The 22,947-nt window shown below is 42.6% G+C and overlaps 2 protein-coding genes across 23 annotated transcripts in view; one reads left to right on the top strand and one right to left on the bottom strand.

Moving 5' to 3' along the window:
* Nucleotides 1–22,947, top strand: part of EXOSC8 (exosome component 8) — a 48,366-nt gene that overhangs the window by 19,705 nt on the left and 5,714 nt on the right. The window contains exons 10-11 of one of the 2 annotated variants that reach the window (XM_050937280.1): nt 1,778–1,884; nt 3,784–4,689. In XM_050937280.1, the coding sequence (XP_050793237.1) occupies nt 1,778–1,884; nt 3,784–4,133 (457 nt within the window). In that variant the 3' untranslated portion in view covers nt 4,134–4,689. Of the gene's footprint in view, nt 1–1,777; nt 1,885–3,783; nt 4,690–22,947 lie in introns of those variants that run through there. The other variant, XM_050937281.1, reaches the window with a different exon arrangement.
* SUPT20H (SPT20 homolog, SAGA complex component) overlaps nt 4,737–22,947 on the bottom strand; it is a 61,192-nt gene continuing 42,981 nt past the window's right edge. For 4 of the 21 annotated variants that reach the window (XM_050937184.1, XM_050937185.1, XM_050937190.1 and 1 more), the window contains 9 exons: nt 22,132–22,240; nt 21,721–21,879; nt 19,612–19,924; nt 17,869–18,023; nt 13,965–14,020; nt 11,967–12,116; nt 6,789–6,894; nt 6,086–6,216; nt 4,737–5,284 (listed from right to left, as the gene is read on the bottom strand). In XM_050937184.1, coding sequence (XP_050793141.1) covers nt 5,147–5,284; nt 6,086–6,216; nt 6,789–6,894; nt 11,967–12,116; nt 13,965–14,020; nt 17,869–18,023; nt 19,612–19,924; nt 21,721–21,879; nt 22,132–22,240 — 1,317 coding nt within the window. In that variant the 3' untranslated portion in view covers nt 4,737–5,146. Of the gene's footprint in view, nt 5,285–6,085; nt 6,217–6,788; nt 6,895–11,966; nt 12,117–13,964; nt 14,021–17,868; nt 18,024–19,611; nt 19,925–21,720; nt 21,880–22,131; nt 22,241–22,947 lie in introns of those variants that run through there. The other 17 variants (XM_050937194.1, XM_050937201.1, XM_050937203.1 and 14 more) reach the window with 15 other exon arrangements.

Raw genomic sequence — 22,947 nt, 5'->3', positions numbered from 1 at the left:
TAGCATCTTTTTGTCAATAGTAAAATGGAAGTGTGTAAGCTTCTAAGTATAATAACTACCAGCTAAGAGAGGTTCTAAAACTAGCTGCAGAGCAGTGCTGATAGTATGCTGCATCTCTTTTCAATAGCCAGTCAACAGAAAGATATCTTTCTTTGTCCTCTCAAAAGTATTTACAGGCAGCTCCTTAATATCATTAATGTGGAAGAGAGGATTGGAAAACATGGTATACAAATACCTAAACAGTAAGAACTCTTTGGATGAACGGCAGTGTGTGCAAAGCAATAGTAACACTTAGGAGTGTGTGCCTATGGCACAAAAACATCAATCAGCAGCTGGAAAAGTGGCACTGGAAAAATGAACAATGAAGGAACCTCCTTCCTTCCCTTCACTGAAATTGTCTCATGTAGAACAAGCAAATGTTTTTTGCAGGTTTCCTTTATCAGTAACCTGGGGTGGGGAGGGAGGGAAGGAGCGGATACCCTGGGTTAGGGGATTATGTACTGAGATCAAGTTGTTCTGTTCACTACTTCGTGAAAGTTGAGGCAACTGCCCACTTTTTATGATGCAGATAATATGAAAAGCATTACCAAATCATAGAATTCCCCACTTTTAAAAATTAGTTGCAAGTAACATGTAGAATAAATGCATTCCCTTGGCAGAGTGTCACTATATTCAGTAGATCAAATTTAATTACCTGGACTTTAAAATACACTATTTTTGAACAGTGTGGAATTGGGAATTCACACCAGACATTCCCAATAATAATTTGCACTGTTATTTATAAACATTTTGCACGTTCAAAAAGGTTATACTAAGATATGGATAAGGCTGTATATAATGACCATGATTTCTGAGAGAAACTGTGCATGTTTAAGGGTTTTAGTAAAAGTTGAGGTCTTTGTCATCCTGTCCCATTGACTCCTTTATGAACTTTTATTATTTGGCTCTGTATCTGTCCATTGTAGTACAGGTTTCTCAAGGACTAAACTATTTGATATTATTAAATGGTTCCAACAATTTTTATTGTGGAATAAACAATATTTAGTCCATTTTCCCTTTAAATATTATGAATGTTGCATTATTTGCTGTGGAAAAAACTAATTTTGGGTCTCGAGAAATCAACAGCCTTCATCGCAGGGGTAATATTTTTGATCGCTTCCTTGACTGAACAGTGTAGCAGATCAAAATACAGTCCTTGATTCTCTTCTCTTTCAAAGGTTTCACTAAAAATAAATATACATGCAAATAAGAGAAATGGGTTTTATAAGTATATCTACAGCAAACGGAAATAATGGTGTTTTCACTTAGTTTTCTGTTAACAGTAAACAATCTTACAGCATGTAGTCACTGTTTTAAAAGATTTGTTTTACTGTCTGAGTGTTACTGTAGTAGCTGTTTTAGTGCTGCAAATTGTAGTTTCCTGATGATGGCATATATTTTTAAAACCTCTACATTTAAATTTTATTTCTATTTACAAACCTTCAAACATCCAGTTGAGTTCAACACTGAAGTTCAGTACGGGTTTTCTTCTCCCCATGTTCTTTAAATTAGGGCATCCTGATGACAGAACAGTGGATGTTTATAGAATGCTTCCAGAAGTGCTATATTCAGCTAAAAAAATACTCACTATAAATAAAACCTTTAAAAAAGTTAGCCTAAGTGACCCTGGACAAATTCATCTTAGATTAACCTTTTCCTAGCTGACTCTTTTGTATGTGAAGGTCCAGTAACTTGTAGACAAACATCTCACCCACCTCTGGATTTTTTTATTTTAAAGCACAATACTCATTGTTGATCCGACGGCAGAAGAGGAGGACCTGGCAACTGGAACTGTAACCATTGTAATGGATGAAGAAGGCAGACTATGTTCTGTTCATAAGCCAGGTACTTTGCAAAATTACTACAAGTTAATTTGACACGCAACACATTTAAAATTAAATGGTTGGAATCAAATTCTACCTACAGATGGCTATTATTTCAGTAGTACATGCTGCACAGTAACATTATTGGCCTTTAGCATGTACTGCCCTCTTAATACTGTACCTGTGTCAGACAGTGCTCTCAAAACAAGTAATGTTTTTCTTCACTCTTAGGGTATGTCTACACTGTGGGATTATTCCGATTTTACATAAACTGGTTTTGTAAAAAAGTCGAGTGCACGCGGCCACACTAAGCACATTAATTCGTCCATGGTGTGCGTCCATGTACTGAGGCTCGCATAGATTTCCGGAGCGTTGCACTGTAGGTAGCTATCCCGTAGCTATCCCATAGTTCCTGCAGTCTCCCCCGCCCATTGGAATTCTGGGTTGAGATCCCAATGCAAAAACTGTGTCGCGGGTGATTCTGGGTAAATGTCGTCACTCAGTCTTTCCTCCGTGAATGCAACGGCAGACAATCATTTTGCGCCCCTTTTCCTTGGATTGCTCTGGCAGATGCCATAGCATGACAACCATGGAGCCCGTTTTGCGTTTTGTCACTGTCACCATATGTGTGCTGGATGCTGCTGACAGACGCGGTACTGTAGTGCTACACAGCAGCATTCATTTGCCTTTGCAAGGTAGCAGAGACGATTACCATCGCTATTGCACCGTCTGCCTTGCCACTGTAAATTGGCAATGAGACCACGGTTATCAGTCGTTCTGTATCGTCTGCTGCTGTCATGGGTGCTCCTGACTGGCCTCGCTGAGGTTGGCCGGGGGTGCATGTACAAAAATGGGAATGACTCCCCGGGTCATTCCCTTCTTTATGTTTTATCTAAAAATAGAGTCAGTCCTTCTTAGAATATGGGGCAAGTCTACTAGAGAATCAGAGAGCACAGCTGCTCCGGGTCAGAGCCCCCGAGATCCCGCAGAAATGATGAGCTGCATGCCATTCTAGGGGATGCCCCTGCAACAACCCCACCTGTTGATTCCCTCCTCCCCCAACCCTCCTGGGCTACCGTGGCAGTGTCCCTTCATTTGTGTGATGAAGTAATAAAGAATGCAGGAATAAGAAACACTGACTTTTTAGTGAGATAAAATGAGGGGGAGGAAGCCTCCAGCTGCTATGATAGTCCATGTAGGAGATTAAAGGGTGGCGGGGGAGAGGAGCCCAGCCTCCCGCTGCTATGATAGTCTAGGCAGTACAGAATCTTTTCTTTAGACATGAAAGGGGGGCGGGGGGGCTGATGGAGCTCAGCCTCCGGTTGCTATGATGAAGACAGTTACCAGCCATTCTGTACCATCTGCCGGGAATGACCAGGAGTCATTCCCAGTTTTACCCAGGCGCCCCCGGCCAATCTCACCGAGGCCAGCCAGGAGCACTCACGGGCTGATGATGATGATGGATAGCAGTTATATTGTACCGTCTGCCACCGGGAAGGGGATGCTGGTGTTCAGTGCTGCAGCACCCCGTCTACCAGGAGCATGAAGTAGACATAGGGTGACATTGAAAAAAAGGCGAGAAACTTTTTTTTCCCATTTCTTTCGGGGGGGAAGGGTGTAAATTGATGACATGTACCCTGAAACACCCGGGAAAATGTTTTTGACCCTTCAGGCATTGGGAGCTCAGCCAAGAATGCAAATCCTTTTCAGAGAGTGCGGGGACTGTGGGATAGCAGGAGTCCTCAGTACCCCCTCCCTCCCTCCATGAGCGTCCATTTGATTCTTTGGCTTTCCGTTACGCTTGTCACACAGCACTGTGCTGTGGCCTTTGTCTATCATAGCCTGGAGATTTTTTCAAATGCTTTGTCATTTCGTCTTCTGTAACGGAGCTCTGATACAACAGATTTGTCTCCCCATACAGCGATCAGATCCAGTATCTCCCGTACGGTCCATGCTGGAGCTCTTTTTGGATTTGGGACTGCATTGCCACCCGTGCTGATCAGAGCTCCATGCTGGGCAAACAGGAAATGCAATTCAAAAGTTCACAGGGCTTTTCCTGTCTACCTGGCCAGTGCATCCGAGTTCAGACTGCTTTCCAGAGTGGTCACAATGGTGCACTGTGGGATACCGCCCGGAGGCCAATACCGTCGATTTGTGGCCACACTAACCCTAATCCGACATGGCAATACCGATTTCAGCACTACTCCTCTCGTCGGGGAGGAGTACAGAAATTGGTTTAAAGAGCCTTTTATATCGATACAAAGGGCCTAGCCATGTGGACAGGTGCAGGGTTAAATCAGTTTAACGCTGCTAAATTCGGTTTAAACGCGTAGTGTAGACCAGGCCTTAGCTGAACTATTTCTTAAATGAATGTTAATACTGCAGTCTTCTTAAAAATAATCTACAGTATTGCATTTTGCAAGAGCTGGTGTGGCCGTTGCAAGAAATAACCTTTTCCTCGCATAAACTGTCTTCATGACGTGGTTAGCCAGACTTGCTGTAGAGGTGGGCTCTTGAACCTAGGTCTTCTATTGTGCTAGTAAGATCTGATATTTAAAGTAAAACAGTTTTCTTAAGGAGAATTGCAAATTAGACCACTCTGATTCTTAAACAGTAACGTAACCTCCAGGACTGAAAGGTTTTAGTCTTTCCATTTGATAAACATTTTAAAGGAAACGAACTGGAAAACCAAACTATTACTTTCAATTGGGGGGGGGTTCCCCCTCTTTTTTAGGTGGAAGTGGTCTAACAGCAGCAAAACTTCAAGACTGTATCACCCGGGCCGTTACAAGACACAAAGAAGTGAAGAAGCTGATAGATAAAGTGATAAAAAGTATAAAAACAAAATAAACGTACGGCAAGGTCTCTTCAAAATGGATTTGTAAAAACTGTATTTGTTAGAGTGTTCACCAACCTTTTATACTAAATAAACAGATATCAATACTACATTTACAAAGTTCATCTTTCTAAAATGTATCACCCTTATACCATGTACAGTGCTGCTGAATGGTAAAAAATACATGGTAAAAATCTTGTTAAAAATATGAAGTGACTTGCAGAAACCAAACCCTAGCTTTTTGTTAAATGAAATTCCTATTCTCCATAGAGTTGGATTCCCGATACAGTTTATACATATCAGCATTACTTCAAAAATTCATTTTCCCATCAGCCATTTCAAACACTGATTTTTTAAAAAATTTTTATTTTGAGCTTTCTTTAAAAAAAGAAAAGTTTTAAAAATCACCTCTGCGTTTATTTTTTTTTAAATATAAACCCCCCAAGACTCAGGACTTCGGAGGGGTCGGTGAGCCTCTTTTCCTTTTACTTTTGGACTGGCTGCCTGAACGTTGCTGGTGTCGTAGCTGAGTTGCTTGTGCTGCTGCTGCTGCCATAGCCATTTGATGCTGCAAGAATCGCAACTGCTGCCGTGGGGGAGAAGGGAAAGGGAAAAAAAGGTTGTTATATTAAATTGAACGCTACTTTTACCGCAGGAAGAATGACAGGAAAGAACAAGATGGGGTAATTAAACTGAGGAAGCACTGAAATGGCATCAAAAAGGAATACCACATACTGGGACAATGAGTACAGTCAAGCAGCACCAGTGGCACAGAAGCCTGCTGAGGGCGTTTCTAACATTTCACAGTTAAACTTTGCCCTTTGTGTCTGTCGCAGTAACTGCAGTAACTCAGCAACTTCAGTAAACATTTTAGTTCAGATGATATATTCAGCATAATACTTAATATGATTTCTCTATTGAAGTCTCCCTCATTCATGTAATATATTTTTGTCCTAATATTGCAGTGATGTACTCTCTACATAAATATCAGGATGGATAACATTACTATGTTAAAAGAACGCTTTGGCAGAGCTTCCTTCTTAATGTATTAACGGTAGCTGTGCAATGTGTTTGAATTTAACTAGGCACTCGACATGCTGTTGCTTCAAAATCCTAATGGCACCTGGCTAAGCTTATTTAGTAACGTGCCACAAGCACTCCTTGAATGTTGTCAAATCAGGAAAGTGGATGGCTTTAATGTATAAAAATAAATTCAGTGCTCCAAGTTGATAGAACAAGAGGAATCGGATCTCTCAGTTTAGTTTGCCACACTGCAGCATTTTTAAAATTCCATATGCTATTAGTAAAACTCTAAAGGGCAGCATTTTTGTTTTTGGAGCTGAGAATTGTATTTTTTTATGCAATCAGAGCGAAGTTGCTGGATTACTTGTATCTGTTGCTGCTGCTGCTGCAAGGCTTGTTGTTGTTGTTGCTGCTGTAAGGCAGAGGAGAGCTGGAGTCTCTGCTGAGGAAGGCTTTGCCCACGTCTGTTCACGGCAGAGCCAAGCTGAGACAACACTACGAAAAGGAGAAGGGGAAAGCAGGCAGGTCAAAGAGGTTGGGTGGAGGTTGTCAGGGTTAGGAAAGGAAGACATAGGAACAGAGTGTAACAGAAAAGGGATCAGTAGAATTAATCTCAAGAGTAAAATCAGAAACGGTGCAGAATAAAGTATACACTGTATAGACACTGTTAGTTGGAACATGCAATTAGATTATGAAGAGCTTGTGAACATGAAACAAATTTCTCATACTGGACTTTAAAGCAGACAGTTTAAAGAAATACTCCTTAATGAAGTTTGGTATAGAAGCTTTGTACAATTTTGGCAGGAATTATTCCATGTGATTTAGAGACTATTCAGTTTATGAAACTACCATACACAAGACGAAGTAGAAAAGTGCATGTTTTTAATTTGCAAGTCAAATTAAGTGTAGCATCTTTTATGTAATCCACACTCTGTCATGATAACTTGATATGTGATTTGCTTTAATTAGAGTAAGGGGAAGGCTTATATTAAACACCAAACTTCATTCCAGTATGAAATTTATCAATGTCACTAAAAAAAACAGAAGGAAACTCTGCCAACACATACCTGCTGCTTGAGGTTGCATAAAGCTCCCTACTCCAGTCAGGTTAATAACAGCGGCTTGCTGGGCAGATAAGGCTTGGTCTTGATTGGCTGGACATTGCTCAGCAATCTGGCAAAAATGAGAAGTTTGATACTTATTGTGGAACTTTTGTGCCATTGAATGAATAAATTCAAAAAATACTCGTATCTTTTCATGTTGATCGCTTTTATTTCCCTTTTAAAAACGCATTCTGCTTTTTATAGTGTGAAATACAGGTAATGGAGTGACTATTCAGATATGTAGAGCAGCCATTATGTGCTCTATACTAGCTCTTCTATAATTTTGGATTTTATAACCTGTTTTACATACATAGGGAATGTTTTCCAGGACATTAGGATTATCTCTCTTCTTTAACAGAAGTCCCATGGCATCTCTGGCTGCACCACAGGCAACCCCTAGTAGTAATAACTATAGTTTAGATCCAGTCAGGTGGTACTTCATCTCCTAATTCCACAAGAATCTGTGTTGCACCTGAAATGGTGGTCCACACGCAGTCCACAGGCAAGAATACTAATCACTATAGACCCGAAACATCAGGGAAACAAAGTGAAGATATTTACATCTTCAGATTGTGCCATCCTTTCTTATCTTAAAAAACCCTACCCCAGTAATATTCTGAAAGCAACAACTTCACTCAAGAACAAAATAACTCCCCCTACTTCCATTCATTTCTTACATAGATTGGATCATGAAGGGATTGATCAAATGTCCGTTGAAGTCAGTGTGTACTGGATCATGCAGTATACTAGAGTACCCACATGCATAATTCTTTAAGTACACACATGGAATGAAAATATTGTCTGAGTACATCTTACATAATTCAAACAGACTTGTAACACACACCGCATCCCCCCCTCCCCCAAAAAAATGGTAAAAAGCAGAACTTGTGACTAGGCTGCTAAATTGTCATGAGTTATGCAAGATTTCTTTAAGATAACCATGTTAAGTAATCACATGAAAAAGAAAACAGGGAAAGAATTCAGCTAAAAATCACTGTCCTAAAGAAACAGTGCTATAAGGTTAGGACATACTGAGGATACTGTAAAATGATGGTACCAACCTCTCACCAAAAACCTACAGAAATTTGTGATAAATGTATGTATATTTTGCACAATGGAATAAAAAGTGCTATTTGATTATTTCTTCATTAAGAACTTAGATTTCAGCTCAATTAATTTACACGTGTGAAGAAATTAAGTTCATAGTTCAAAGTCTGTATGAGGAAATTCCAAGAGTATTGGCTTACTGATCAAAGAACAAAGTAATTCCCAACAACAAGAGATTCGATGGTTGGATTCCAAGTGCCTTAAGAATACATCTACAGCTGTCTGCTGTCACACTACCACACATAACACCCTTAAAGACCTGTGTGAACAGAGATGACACTGTAGGAGAACTTTTCTGCCATGTGGGATTCCAGGAAACTGACGTTACCACATACGAGAGACCATTTGGGTAAGGTAATATCTTTTATTGGACCAATTTCTGTTGGTGAGAGAGACACGCTTTCGAGCCACACCGAGCTCTTCTTCAGATCTGGGAAAGGTACTCCCAGTATCACAGCTTCACCCATGGTGGGACAGATTGTTTAGCACAAGTAGTTAGCACATATTGTAAGGGACCATTCAAAGCAGAGGGACCTGTTACCTCGTAAGTGAGCTTTTGTCAGTCTAATACTTTATGTAGTATTGAGAGCCACCCAGAGGTGAAAGTAAGGCGGTACAGTATGGTACGGCATACCGGCAAGAGCCAGTACGCTGTGCCGGACTAGACCGGCTTCTCTGGCAGTGATTTAAAGGGCCCAGGGCTCCAGCTGCTGTGGGGAGCACTTGGCCCTTTAAATCCCCGCATGACCCGGGCTCTGGCGGGGATTTAAAGGGCCCAGGGCTCCCTGCAGCGGCATGGGGCCCCAGGCCTTTAAATCACCTCTGGAGCCCTGCTACCGCTACCCGGCCCTAGCCCAAGCCCTGCCGCCCCAGGAGCGGCGGCAGGGCTCCTGCGGTGATTTAAAGGGCCTGGAGTTCCGCAGCTGCCGGAGCCCTGGGCCCTTTAATTTGCCCCTGAGCCCTGGGGCTCCCAGCCGCCTCTGCAGCTGGTACATCCAGGGTGATTTAAAGGCCCTGGGGCTCCCAGCCACAGCCCTGCTCAGGACTCTGGTGTACTGGTAAGTCCTTTAAGTTACTTTCACCCCTGGAGCCACCTTACTGATGATTCTTCCATACTATTCAAAATTATTTTAAGGCAAACTGAACTAGGTATCTGGGCTGAAGGCAGAGACTAACTAGCACACACGAAAGGCCTCTGGTCTCAGCAGGAAGACTAGAAAGGAGCTGGTAACTACACTGGCAGATGAGATGCAAAAGCAGAGCAGACTGTACTTTTCCTTTCCCAAACTGGCCACATTGTGGGCACGGTGAGAACTAAATACCCTACCAGATAGATACAATTTAGGGGAAGGTCTTGATGCCTTAAGGGAAGGGGATTTGGCATATGAGAATGGACTGAGGTTAACTGCTGAACTCTGTTGCAGACTTTTACAAAGAAATCATCTATAAAGATTAATGCCTTTCACAGTGATAGTACTTGCTGCCTCAGCTTTCCATCTGTCTACAATCATCCAAAATTACAATCTACAATTTTAGGGCCAAATGGAGCCCTACCCTTCACTAGCACAAAAATCCCAACTCAGTTGAAACAGCTAGGGCATAAGCCAACTGCTGACTGACAGGGTTAGGAAGAAACTTTGGTTATTCTACAGTAGCGGGTTTCACGTGTATTCCTCTAAAGCAGCTTGTACTGGTCACTAAGGCCTTGGCTACACTTGCAAGCTACAGCGCAACAAAGCAGCCCCGGGCGCCCTAGCTCACTCCCCATCCACACTGGCAAGGCACATAAAGCGCTCTGACTCCGCGGCTACAGCGCTGCTGGTACTCCACCTTGGTGAGAGGAGTAACATTTGCTGCACTCCCGCTGGAGCACTGCGGTGCCAGTGTGAACGAGGTGTTGCGTTACTGCGCTGTGATCAGCCTCTGGAAACGTCCTGTAATCCCCTTAAGTGGCCACTCTTGTCATTGTTGTGAAATCGGCTGCAGGAATGTGGAAATGCCCTTTCAAAGCTCCATTTCGGAGAAGCCGGCTGCTTACCAGTGCCGAGAAAAGCAAACATTTACTGTTTGCTTTGAGTGAGTGAGAGGTGGGGTGAAGAGGAGGGTCTGAACTTACAAGACAGCATGCTGACACATTCTCAGCACCCCGAAAACCCACTCTCTCCCCCCCACATACACACAACACACTTCCTGTTACACTCCACCCCATCCCCCATTAGAAAAGCACGTTGCAGTCACTTGCATGGTGGGATAGCTGCCCGTAACGCACTGCTCCCAATGCCGCTGCAAGTGCTGCAAATGTGGCCACACCAGTGTGCTGAAGCTGTCACTGTGGGCAGACTGCAGTGCTTTCCCTACTGCGCTCTACGAAGGCGGATTTAACTCTCAGCACTCTACATCTGCAAGTGTAGCCATGCCCTAAGAATCAGGACAGTGGACTAACTGGAGCACTACTCTGATGCAGCATGGTAATTCCTGTGCTGTGGTTCTGTGTAGGGAGGGGCAAGAACACTCTTCCCTCACCTACTGAATGGCTTCTGTCCACATTAGTGCAGGATGGAGCAAGGCCAGGTTATCTGCCATGTCAAAAAATCACCAGTCAGTAAAGGGACAGAGGAGCCAGCTATAACTACAACCTATGTATAGCAGTGGCAACAAAGTGACTGCACTCTTCACGAGGCTTCCTTTCTCCTTAACCTGATTGAGACCTTTTGTGTAAAGGCCCATTTACTTGTTGTTCTGTAGAAAAAGAGAGATACCATTTAATCCATGCATTGTAACTGACACAGAAAACTGCTACAATCTTCCAACTGATCCTGTAACCTTTGAAGGACTCTCAGACATATCTAGATTTCTACAACATTCAGAGATCCCATTCCTCACAAGTAACTAACAACCTGTCAGTTGTCAATGAAATGTTTAGTAAACATAGTTTTAAATAAGATTTTATTAGCCCTGTCTTCATGGAGAACTAAATAGATGAGAAATCCGATACCTTAAAATCAGCTCTTTTTTAAGTCATAGAAAAAAAGTTATGTTTATTTAAAATGCTAAGTTTCCAATACTCTGTAACTAAAAGCCTGCTTACCTGACATGCATGTGAATGTTAAAAAACAAAATTCTCTTCTGATCTGAAACAAACAATTTTTAGGCCAAAGAGGAGATGTTTCTGACAAAGTTAAAAGGGGAGTCAAAGTGGAGTTTAGAATGCAATGGGTCTTTCCACTTTCATTATACTATATGAATGCTTATTTCAATTTAAGGCTAGTGAATTCATACAAACCTATGCAGCTGACATCCTATAGTAAATGTGCAAGGCATAATATGAACCACCAGAGGGCTACACTCTCTTTGCCAGTTCTTTGCTAACTAAAACAAAGTTAAGCAATCGAGGAATTGTTAGAAGCAAACCATAATGGTCTTTTCAGTATTGGCATGACTACAGAGCTGAAAGGACAGTAGACTAACTGGGAAACACAACTTATTTTTATATTCCTAGATCTTGTAAAAGGAGAAATTATGAATGACTTTTACCATCCAAAAATAGATCCTTGCTATTTAGTAAACTAGAATTGTTCATTTCCTCTTCCTTTAAACAACTACTCCAATCAACCATTCACCACCTGAAAGGTATAATCCAGGGTTTCCCAAACAGGGGTCGCCGCTTCTGTAGGGAAAGCCCCTGGCGGGCTGGGCCGGTGTGTTTACTTGCCCCATCCGCAGGTCCGGCCGATCGCGGTTCCCACTGGCTGCAGATCGCTGCTCCAGGCCAATGGGAGTTCCTGGAAGTGGCGGCCAGTAAGTCCCTCGGCCCGTGCCACTTCCAGCAGCTCCCATTGGCCCGGAGCAGCGATCGGTGGCCAGTGGGAGCCGCGATCGGCCGGACCTGTGGACGGGGCAGGTAAACACACCAGCCCGGCCCGCCAGGGGCTTTTCCTACAGAAGCGGCGACCCCTATTTGAGAAACCCTGGCATAATCATTTGTGAGTAAACTATGCGGTTCAACAGTTTTCCAATGTATTTATGAACTCTTACTGAGGGTAACTGGCACACCTGTTCTCCCTGTTGCTGTGGACTAGAGGCTGCAGGCTGCTGGGACTGCTGCTGTGGAGAGAACTGTGAGAGCTGCTGCTGCTGCTGCTGCTGCTGCTGAAGTGGGTTGAAAATAAGTGAACCACCAGGAAGCTGTTTCAGATTAAAAACAAAAGACATAATTCAATCACATTCATGAGCCTGCCATTCTCCAGGGATGAGCACAAATAAAGATCTAGATATTAAATTACTTCTTGCAGATACTTTAAAAATGCTGCTGTTTTTGAAAAGGCCTCATTTTTCAGAAATAGAGTCTGCATAAGTTGTTGCCCTACATTCCTAGGGAGAAAAGTATATTATTATCATTGTTCTTTTGAAATACAATTGTGCAGATTTTACACATCGCTAATAAAAATGTAGGTTAATGGATACCTGTAACATCAGAATACTTCATTAACTCCATGTTTAAACCATTTTATTTTATTTGGATGAAGGCTTCCTAGTAGTAAATTGTGGAGAATCTGATACAACAGATATTAATTAAATATGGGGCCTATTTCCTCTTGCTTACATCAGTTTTACCAACTGCACTGATTTCAGCTGAATTTTTCTTGATTTATAACAGTGTAAGAGAGAGGAGATTCAAGAGCATAGCCTGAAATGACTGCCTTAGGTGTAGTGTACATACAAGCATTTCACTAATATCTTCATAATCACACACACATACCAAAGAACTGTTATTGCAATATGAAGGTTAAATAATTAAACTCACAAGGAAGACATGAAATGTAAAAAAGTTAAGATTCCAACAGCAAAGATAAATTAGTATACTAAGTCCTCCATGGTTTATAATATATATTTTAAAACAGCGTGATAGCAAGCTGCACATTTAACCAGAGTCCATAAACAGACATAAATTTGACTTGTGCATTTGTGAACTGCATTGAATTTAACTGTGCAACCTGACTCTTAATTGCAACCTGTGCAACCTGACTCTACCATTTCATTTCCTAGTGGCACATCCCCTAGTCTACTAAATCCACTATACTCTGTATAAGTGGCACAAAGTGGACTTAAAACAGTTGACTACAGTCAGTGGAGAATTCCCTCCTAGGCAGAGGAACTCTCCTCTGACACAGCTGTCTCCTGTGCGAGCCACATCCCATGCTCCTGGGCAGCAGGGAGTACAGGAAAGCAGCATGGGGGATCAATCTTACTCTAAGGTTCCTGAAGGATCTTGCACCACTGGTGTAATTTAGAGCTGCTCCTCTGCAGCTCTAACTTGTGCTGGACCTGATAGTTACCTCCCACCCCGCCCTGCATTTGATCAGAGCTCAGATGCAATCAACAATTTTCCCCCTTGGGTTTTATTTTTTGTTTAAATTAAAGAGGTTTATTCCGAGTTTGTAAACTTGTCTGGAACTATTTGTGTTGCATAGCTTTCTATTTCCAATAGTAGAGACTGCAAGTTCCTTTTATCAACTAGTGACCTAGCTGCACACCCATAGTTCATCTTTCTTAAGACCTATGCTGGTTAATTTACAGGGGATTTCTATTGCACTGTTAATTTTGCAGTTTTCAAACAATTGTAACTAAAAATGAAAACCACTTTTCAGTGAAAGCAAAAGCAAAGGCTGAAAATGGGATTTTTTATTATGCAATTACCCACTTGAATTCAAGTTTCAAAATTTCACTATTTCTACAGCTTATTTTATGTCATTCAAGACTGGTTGATTTGTTAGTGGGGGAAGGATGGCCTCAGGTTTGCTGTTTTATAGACTGATTTTAGTTATCTTTTAAGGCACCTATTCTCTTAGCATAGACCTTTTCTTGTCTTATGCATTCAAATTAAAATAATAAAATGAAACATTTACAATAAGTGGCATGTCTCGGAACACCTGGCTCCAAGGAACTGGAGGTCTACGTGACCAACAGCAGTAATCAACACATCCATATAGAATTATGCAAACAATTATTAATGTGTCCAAATACATTAATTACCTGTAGCAGATTTAAGGGCCGAAGACCTGAAGCATTTTTTAAACCAAAAGGGCTGCCTGTTAATTAAAAGTAGGCAACCATTACTTAGTTAGATGCATATCATCAAATCAAATACATCACACCACACCATGCCAATGGGATTATTTCTAAATACTTCAAGCTTGCAGCATGGCAAGGTTAAGTTTCATACTTAAACAGAATATTGTATTTTCTCTGTAGAACTGTAAATTGCACAATTATCCAGATGCAGCTCAGGGGAACAGACTGATTAGAAAGGAACTTCTACCAGTATAAACATCGTTCATTGCAAATACTACTAGTATGTTTGGACAAGATAAGGTAGGCAGAGAGCATCTGTCCAGATGTTCTGTAGTTCTTCCTCTATTTTTAAAATACATTACAGTTTGCATCCCACACATGGACATGTCTGGAATACCAATGAAACAGCAGTTACTGATAGCTGCATTAGAGAAAGAAAAATATTGAAATGCTGCAAATTATAATGGCTTTTTTTTTTAAGATCTCCAAGTCCAAAAGCATTTCTGAGAGGATAAACATCTAACAAACATTAGGTGTTTTTCTGTCCTGTTTTCAAAAAGGTTCAAAAAGGTAAGAACCGGGGCAACTCAGGCTGCCTTCGGTGGTATGCCTGCGGCCTGCGGGAGGTCCGCCAAAGCCACGGGACCAGCGGACCCTCCGCAGGCAAGCCGCCGAAGGCAGCCAACCTGCCGCCCTCGCGGCGACCGGCAGAGCACCCCCAGTGGCTTGCCGCCCCAAGCACGCGCTTGGCGTGCTGGTGCCTGGAGCCGCCCCTGCTAAGAACTTAAACACTTCTCATTTATGAATGTTGAAGCACATTGATTTCTACAGTAATATTTTATGGCAGTTAAGAAGCTAAAAACATACTTAGATTAAAACACAGTCTAGTAAAAAAATAAGGGCCTGAAGCACTGAAGTGTGGGTCCTCTTCCTAAATTCTGGGATGTTTTCATATTTTACTTTTCTTCTGGTAGTGATGATTGCCACAGTCACTTCTGAACTTGCAATGTAACCTACCTCAGAAACTCCTCCTAATGGGTGATCCAGATGTATAACTAGATATATACTATGTCTCCCTAACCTAGCCTAGGGTTGCTAGGCATCCAGTTTTTGACTGGAACGCCCGGTCAAAAAGGGGCCCTGGTGATGCCAGTCAGCACCATGGGGCTAAGGCAGGCTTCCTGCCTGCTGTAGTTCTGCGCAGCTCCTGGAAGCAGCAGCATGTCCCTGCTCAGGGCTCCTTGATGTAGAGGCAGCCAGGGGCTCCGCACACTGCCCCCACTCCAAGCACCAGCTCCGCAGCGCCCACTAGCCAGGAACTGCGGCCAATGGGAGCTGCGAGGGCAGTGCCTGAGGACGGGCTGCACGCAAAGCTGCCTAGCCAAACCTTGGTGTCAGGGATGGCTTTAGCAAGTGTGGGGCCTGATTCCTGGGGGCAGGGCTTGTACTCACCGGGCGGCGCTCCCAGTCTTCAGCAGCATTTCCAATTGCTGGCCGGGGGAGGGGAGCCAAGGGGCTTGCCACACTCCAGCCGGGGTCGTGGGGTCGCCGCGCTCTGGCCAGGGTTGCAGGGCCGCCGCGCTCTAGCCGGAGCTCCAGCCGGGGTCGCAGGGCTGTGGGGCTGCCACGCTCCGGCCAGAGCTCCAGCCGGGGTCGCAGGGCCGCGGGGCTTGCCGCTCTCCGGCCGGGGTCACAGGGCCGTGGGGCTGCTGAGCTCCAGCCGGAGCTCCAGCCGTGGTCACAGGGCCGTGGGGCTACAGCGCTCCGGCTGGAGCTCCAGCCGGGAGAGCAGGGCTGCGGGGCTTGCCGCGTTCTGGCTAGGGGAGTGGGGCCACCGAAGACCCCAGCAGAATGGACTGCCGCCAGGGTGAGTAAAAAAAATTAAAAAGGCGCCTAAGGCGCAGGGCCCTCTTAGGTGCGGGGCCCGATTCTGGGGAATCGGGCAAATCAGCCTAAAGCTGGCCCTGCTCGCCGTAGGAGCCAGAGTGAGGACATTCTACTGCTTCCGAGAGCCACCTGAGGTAAGCGCGGCCCAAAGCCTGCACCCCCTCCTGTGCCCCAACCCCGTCCCAGCCCTGATCCCACTCCTGCCCTTTGTACCCCTCAATCCCAGCCCGAAGCAGCCCTCCTGCACCCTTAACCCCTCATCCCCAGCCCCCACACTCCCAACTAGGGCCCCTCACCCCCCGGCACCCCAACCCCCTGACCTGATCTCCCTCCCACTCTCCGAACTCCTCGTCCCAGCCTGGAGCACCCTCCTACACCCCAAACCCCTTATCCTCAGCCCCACCTCAGAACCTGCACCCCAAATCAGAGCCCTCACATCCCCCTGCACTAGTCTGGAGCCCCCTCCCACACCCTGAACTCATTTCTGGCCCCACCCTGGAGCCCACACCCCCAGCCAAAGACCTCATCCCTTCTGCACCCCAACCTCTGGAGCCAACCCAGTGAAAATGAGTGAGTGACAAAGGGTGGGGAGAGCAAGCGATGGGGGGGGGAGGGATGGAGTGAGCAGGGGGGTGGCCTTGAAGAAAGAGTGGGCCTCGGAGGAGGGGCAGGGCAAGAGTGTTCATTTTTGTGCGAGTAGAAAGGTGGCAACCCTAACCTAGCCCCTTAAGATAACTACTTCAGACACACTCAACCTCAGCTGACCTGGGGGCTAAGAATGTAGAGATCATCCCCAAATTCAGTGAGGCCTACATCCTAAAAGGGATTAGGTGCCAGCAGCTCAGATTTAGGTGCCACTGCAATCTACAACACCAGCCCCCCTCAGCTGCCATCTAAACGTAAAAGTTGCCTACGCATCTAAGTTTCTGCCTCTGGTCATGCACATCTCACATATGTTGCACACCTCTGCCCCAGTGTTATCTGCAAACCAGGAAAAGAGAGGCAAGCAAATGCCTATCTTGCCTTTGGGCCTGATCCAAACGTACTCAGAACACACCTGCCGGATCAGGCTCCATTCAAAATCCAGCAGTGGCAGGGCCACCTCACTTATAACTTCTAGCACAGCGGTTAGAGCACTCACCTGGGATGTGTGAGACCTAGGTTCATTCTCCTCTCTGCCTGAGGGCTAGAAAAGATTTGAACATGGGTTTCCCACCTCTCAGGAGAGTGCTCTAACCAAAGAAATGTGTTATTCTGATGTGGGCTCATCCTCAGTCTCTCCAGTTGAGGGTTCACTTTGGATAAACAGTCATTGGGCCAGAGAGAGAATGACCCTACTGCCTGGCAGATAGCACACTTACCCAGGTAGTAGCTAACCCTGGGTCCAAGTCCCCATGCTCCAATGACTATAATTATCTATCCACAGTGAAACACAGCTTTGACAGGAGAGACTAAGGCAGACGGTTCCAAAGCCTAGTGGTTAAGGACATGGAAGACCCTCCTCTTCAAATCCTTTCTCCCCATCAGCTGGGATGGGAATGGAACCTGGGTCTCCCACATTCTGGATGAGTGCTATCTCCACAGGGCTACCACCTCTTCCTCCCGCTAGGGAGGGGTTTAAGACAAACTCCTCTCATCAGACTCTCCCATTGGCTAGTTAGGCAGCTTCCCATCTAGTATGCTGGCTTTTGTGGATCCCATTCTTAAGCACTTATTTTCCCCCCTTCATTGCATAGGGAGTCTAGCTGCCTAACTTAGGCCTTGTGGATGTCAATGTTGTTCTTGTGATTTGCTAGGCACCTGAGTGTTGCAATGCCTAAGTCCCTTTGGGGATTCAAGCCTGAATGTACACACTATCCATTCATTGGCGCAGAGAAATTCTTGTGGAACTCTTCTGCCCACTGTGGTTAAAGGGCTTTTGCTATTTAACCTGATCTGAATGTTCCTCATGACAGCTTTTTAGCTGATTCATACTAACCTGCTTGAGAGGCAGACTGCATTGCACCTGGCAGTGAACTTGGCATCAGACCTCCTGATGGCAAAATGCCACTCAGATTTATACCTGCAGGGGTTATGGCACCAGTATTACACCCCAGCATAGGGTTTGGGCCACTCATCAATGTCTGTGCTCCACTGTAGAAGAGGAAAGAAAACACATTAAATCCAAGTGGAACAAATGTGTGTGAACAACTAGATTTTTGCCTTCCAGTCTTCGACAAAACAATCAACAGTATTCTCTAAATGAGGTTATGTTTAAGGTGACTGATCAGAACATTTATAGTCACCCTATTGATTAATTCATCACAAACTAACATTAAATGAACATTACAGCTGAGTGTGAAATGTGCTATGTGTTCTCCACAACCCAGACATTTAGAAAAACACATAAAGGATTATCATAAAGTACCTAGGATTTGGAATATACAGGTCCATATTCTACCCTCGTTCTGTGCACAGAACTTACTGTGATATCAATGATCACGGGAAGAATAAAGTGTATAGGTTCTTTTATTCTAAGCCTGCAGTGTTTCCAAATACAAAGACTAACACAACCTTAAATACAGCAGCACTGACAGGACATAAAAGCTGGACAGCAGGCTCATGTTTTCCTTCAGCAAGTTGAAAAAATCTGTTTAATGGATTTGGAGTGATGAGTTGCTGCTGGAGAGTTCAGATGAGTAATTCACACATCTGACATCGTTAGGGTGAACTCTGTGTTTTACACAGCAGACAGCGAAAGCTACTTTAAGTTAATAGAAATCTACCTTGATTATAACAGAATAAATTCCACTGTTGGAAGAAGTGCTTTTAAAAAATACAGAATAATATTTAAGTCTCAGAATAAGTGTAAGAATGCTTAATAAAATTAAGTACTCATAAATCAAATTCACTGATGTTCCATTTAATAGGCAACAGGATTAAAACATATAAAAACAAGTATTTTTTTATACAACACACAGTCAACCTGTTGAACTCTTTGCTAGAGGATGTTGTGAAGGCCAAGACTATAACAGTGTTCAAAAAAGAACTAGATACATTTATGGAGGATAGGTCCATCAGTGCCTATTAGCCAGCATGGGCAGGGACAGTGTCCCTAGTCTTTGTTTGCCAGAAACTGGGAACGGATGACAAGGGACAGATCACTTGCAGATTACCTGTTCTGTTCATTTCCTTTGGGGCACCTGGCATTGGCCACTGTCGGAAGACAGAATACTGGGCTAGATGGACCTTTGGTCTGACCCAGTATGGCCATTCTTAAGTTCTTATAAAAATTTTAGACACAGTGTTTCACTCACAGGGGCTTTTACACAGAATTCTGTCTAATTATTTTTAATTTGGAATGGTTTGCATATTCCATCTCCTCTCATAATGATTAATAAAAAGATAACATTCAAGTGGAAAAATTGTAAGAACAAAATGTCAAGAGCTATTATAGCTTTTGTAGCTAGGTAAGCACTAGTGTAATTAAACCCTACGCATCTTTCAAACTCAAAGTACACAGTTCAGTGGTTCTCTTTCAACTTCATCAGCATTCAAATACTGGGTTTCTTCTGTCTGAGCACCTCCCAAAACTGCATTAACTGAATTATGCCATTACAGGGTGAAACAATATATTTCCATTGGACATCTTGAATAAAACCTGGCTTAATGAATATTGAACATTTCTGTAAATCAACATAAGGCAGGTTGTTAAGAAGCCACTAAAATAAAGTGAACTTACCACACAGAGCCCACTACATTGATGAAGTTAAGTCCTGCAGGGTTTGCCATGACCTGGGTGGAGGTGGTTCCTGTAGTAATGGATGTTACCATGGTGGAAAGAGGAATGGTCATTACAGGCAATGCCTGGCTCAGAGACATTTGCTGCTGAGCAAACGGGGTTAACAAAGTGGGCTGAGGGGTGAAGCCTGAATCTTGGGGAGTAGGGGTGGCAGAAGGGGTAATAGGAGTTGAGCTCTGAGCGTCAGGAGGGTGTGGGGTCGATGAAGGGGTGTTGGTTGGAGTAGGAGTAGATGGTTTAGGAGTTCCAGACCCTGCTCATTGAGAAAAATAAAAAGTGCTAGTTTGTTATAAAAGGCCAGTCCTTTTGTAAAATAAGGTTAATGGAATCTTATTTAGCACTGACAATTTGTTCCAGTTTTTTAAAGCAGTAAACTGCAAGTGTTAATTTCTACACGACACAGGAGTGTTGCTGCACTCGCTCATTATTAAAGATGCAGTATATCACACAGATACCCCATTGCCATGCTTAACTCTTTAACCAAAACATAAATTTGTATCGTCCATTAAGCCCTTTTAAAATTTATAGTGCATTAAATCATGACTCTGTTGGAAATATTTTTAAGTCAATGCAGTACAATTTTTTGAGTGACCATTTTAACCCAGTTAATGGTTTTGGTTCTAAAATGTCAACTACATAGGCTGTATGTACTGTCTGTATAACAGCATCATGCTAAAACATATGAAAACAACAGATTCAACAAAGAACAGATAACAGCTTCAGTGATCAAATGGGGTCAAAGGTAACCATCTAAATTCTATCAAATAGATATCGATAACTGTATTTGCCAGATTTCAGTCAAATCACAAAAGAAAAAATAAAGTAAATGCTTTTTGCAGGAGATAATACTGCATCTTTAAAAGTTACTGTGTAATTCCTTCTGCTTAAATGTAGAATGTATAGATAAATTTGTTGTGAATGCAGTATGCACAGTTTAACAATAGAAAAAACAAAAAACAGAAAAAGTAAAAAAACCCAAAAGCTCTTGAGGTGTTCTCTTTTTTAGCTTTCATGTCCTGCAGAAAGAAAGGAAAGAAATGTGAATGTCCAAAAGCTGTGACCAGAGCTTTACTTACAGTAACAACTGTGTGCAGTAGATTTACATAATCCATACGAGCAACATAAAAAAGGTGTGAATAGAACTGTCAGAAAATTTACAAAATCTTTCTTATGTTTTTCTTTGTGCAAAACAAGAAGGCAGAAAAATTACACCTTTTGAGCTATCCAGAAGATTTTAAACTATTTAATGCAAAAAACATAGTATATCACTGTGCAGCATACGGAAATGTTCAGTGTGCAATTATTCATAAAAAAAAATGGAAAACTATAGCTGTGGTTTCTTTTGCTGTACAAATCTGTTCATGAAAGGCCTCAAGACGCATATTTTAAAAATTGTTTATGATCTATAATTACAATAATCCTGTCATTCTTAATTAAAAAAAATCAAACTCAGATGTCACTCATTGTAGAAAATTACATTTTAACACCTTACATTATGGTGCTATAATAATCATTATTACACGTTAGTAATCAGCAATGATTTGTAAAACAGTGTTGGAGTGTTTTAAAAAATCATCTCATAGTTTATTGTATCACCACCTTGGGACTGATCAGGTTATATACATACATAGAGATACAACTGTATCAGTTCCTATGACATTTAAAAAGAATCAGTTGCTTAAATTACGTAAATGCAAATTGGTCTCATATACTGTTATTTTTACACTGGAGGAAAGAACCACACTTTGGAATCTTATATTGTCACATTAGCTATCAGGCTTTTTAAAAAAAGAGAATCATACTGGTCGCATAAAATGTATTAAAACGTATACACAAAGGGTGCATACATATATATACAGAAAAACAAACACAATTACAGTAAACATAAAATACATACAGTCAACAAGAAACCTGCCTGAAGCTTTGCACAACTTATACAATTTAGAGTATACTGTACATTTAAGTTTCACTATTCCACTGGTTAAGTTTATCTCAATAAGCATTATGCAAAAGCCTAAGATTTAATGGAGAATTTAGTTCGTGACTCACTTTGTGAAGAGCTCGCAGGAGACATGGCAGCTGGAGAAAGCATGCTAACTTGACTAAGATCCATAGACTGTTTCCGAGAAAGACTGGGAGGCTTAGAAGGAGGAGGAGGAGTTGGGGATTTTAGGTGGCCACTTGACTGCTGTGGACTAAAAATATTACCTGAAAAAGCACAATTAACAGACGTTATGGTTCTGTGGAGGGATGTTAGAATATTTTCCATTATATACATCCTTGAACAATACTGTTTAATCAGAAAGCAGTAAGATCAGCTTTGAAAAACGCTCTCCATGACCTATAGAGGTAAAGGTTTTACATTATATTTAAAATTACATTAAGTAGTTAAACCTCACACTTCAAAATAAGGGAAACAGACAGGAGGAGGGAGACGATAAAGAGCTAAAAAGTATTTACCTGAAGAACTACTTCCTGAACTTGAAGGTAGTTTGATAGGAGGAGGTCGATGTTTTACACCTTTCCCCAATACTGAAGACTGCACGGACCCTGATAGACTCTCTGGCTGCTAAGAAGAAACAGAAATTCAAGATATATTAGCCCAATCTGAGATCACATCATACATGCTAGAAATTAGTAACTATTAAATGAAAGCATTTATATTAGCATTCTAAAGTAAAGCAATTTTCCGGAAGTTGTCTCCCTTTGTGGGAGACATTAGAAACACAATCTGTGACCCTTTTCAGATGCAGTTTTTGCCAGGAAAGGCCTCCAAACCGCTGGCAAAATTAAAATAAAACAAACAATGGGAATTATATTGCTTCATTCCCTATCCTGAATTCATTGTTAATGACATCCCAGGAGCAGAAGAATGACAGACATACTCTTGAGAGAAAGGAAAACTTGGTCTTACCGATAAATTTGTCTGTCAGTCCTGACCCACTCGGGATTCAGGGTACAGAATCAGAGCATGGGAACAGGAATATAAATACTTGGGTGAAATCCCTGCTCCACTGAAACTGACGGAAGTTTTGCGATGATTGCACCATTATATTTAGAATGAAGGTGTTCTGCTTTTTGTTTTTACCAATTACAAATTACAAACAGAATTTTTTTAAGATGAATTAATAAAGTTCAAGTATTGCCTTAAAGCTATTCAAATGTGTAGTCCTGAATTACAAATGGCAGGCTACCTAGAAGTTGGCCGTAATTGCCTCTAGATCCATGCAACTACCAGTTCAGATTGTCAGACAATCTGTTTCAGGGAAAACAAAT

Source organism: Gopherus flavomarginatus, chromosome 1 (assembly GCF_025201925.1).
Source record: "Gopherus flavomarginatus isolate rGopFla2 chromosome 1, rGopFla2.mat.asm, whole genome shotgun sequence".
NCBI lineage: Eukaryota > Metazoa > Chordata > Testudines > Testudinidae > Gopherus > Gopherus flavomarginatus.
Note: the sequence above shows the minus strand (reverse complement) of the source record. Positions and strands in the feature narration are given on the sequence as shown.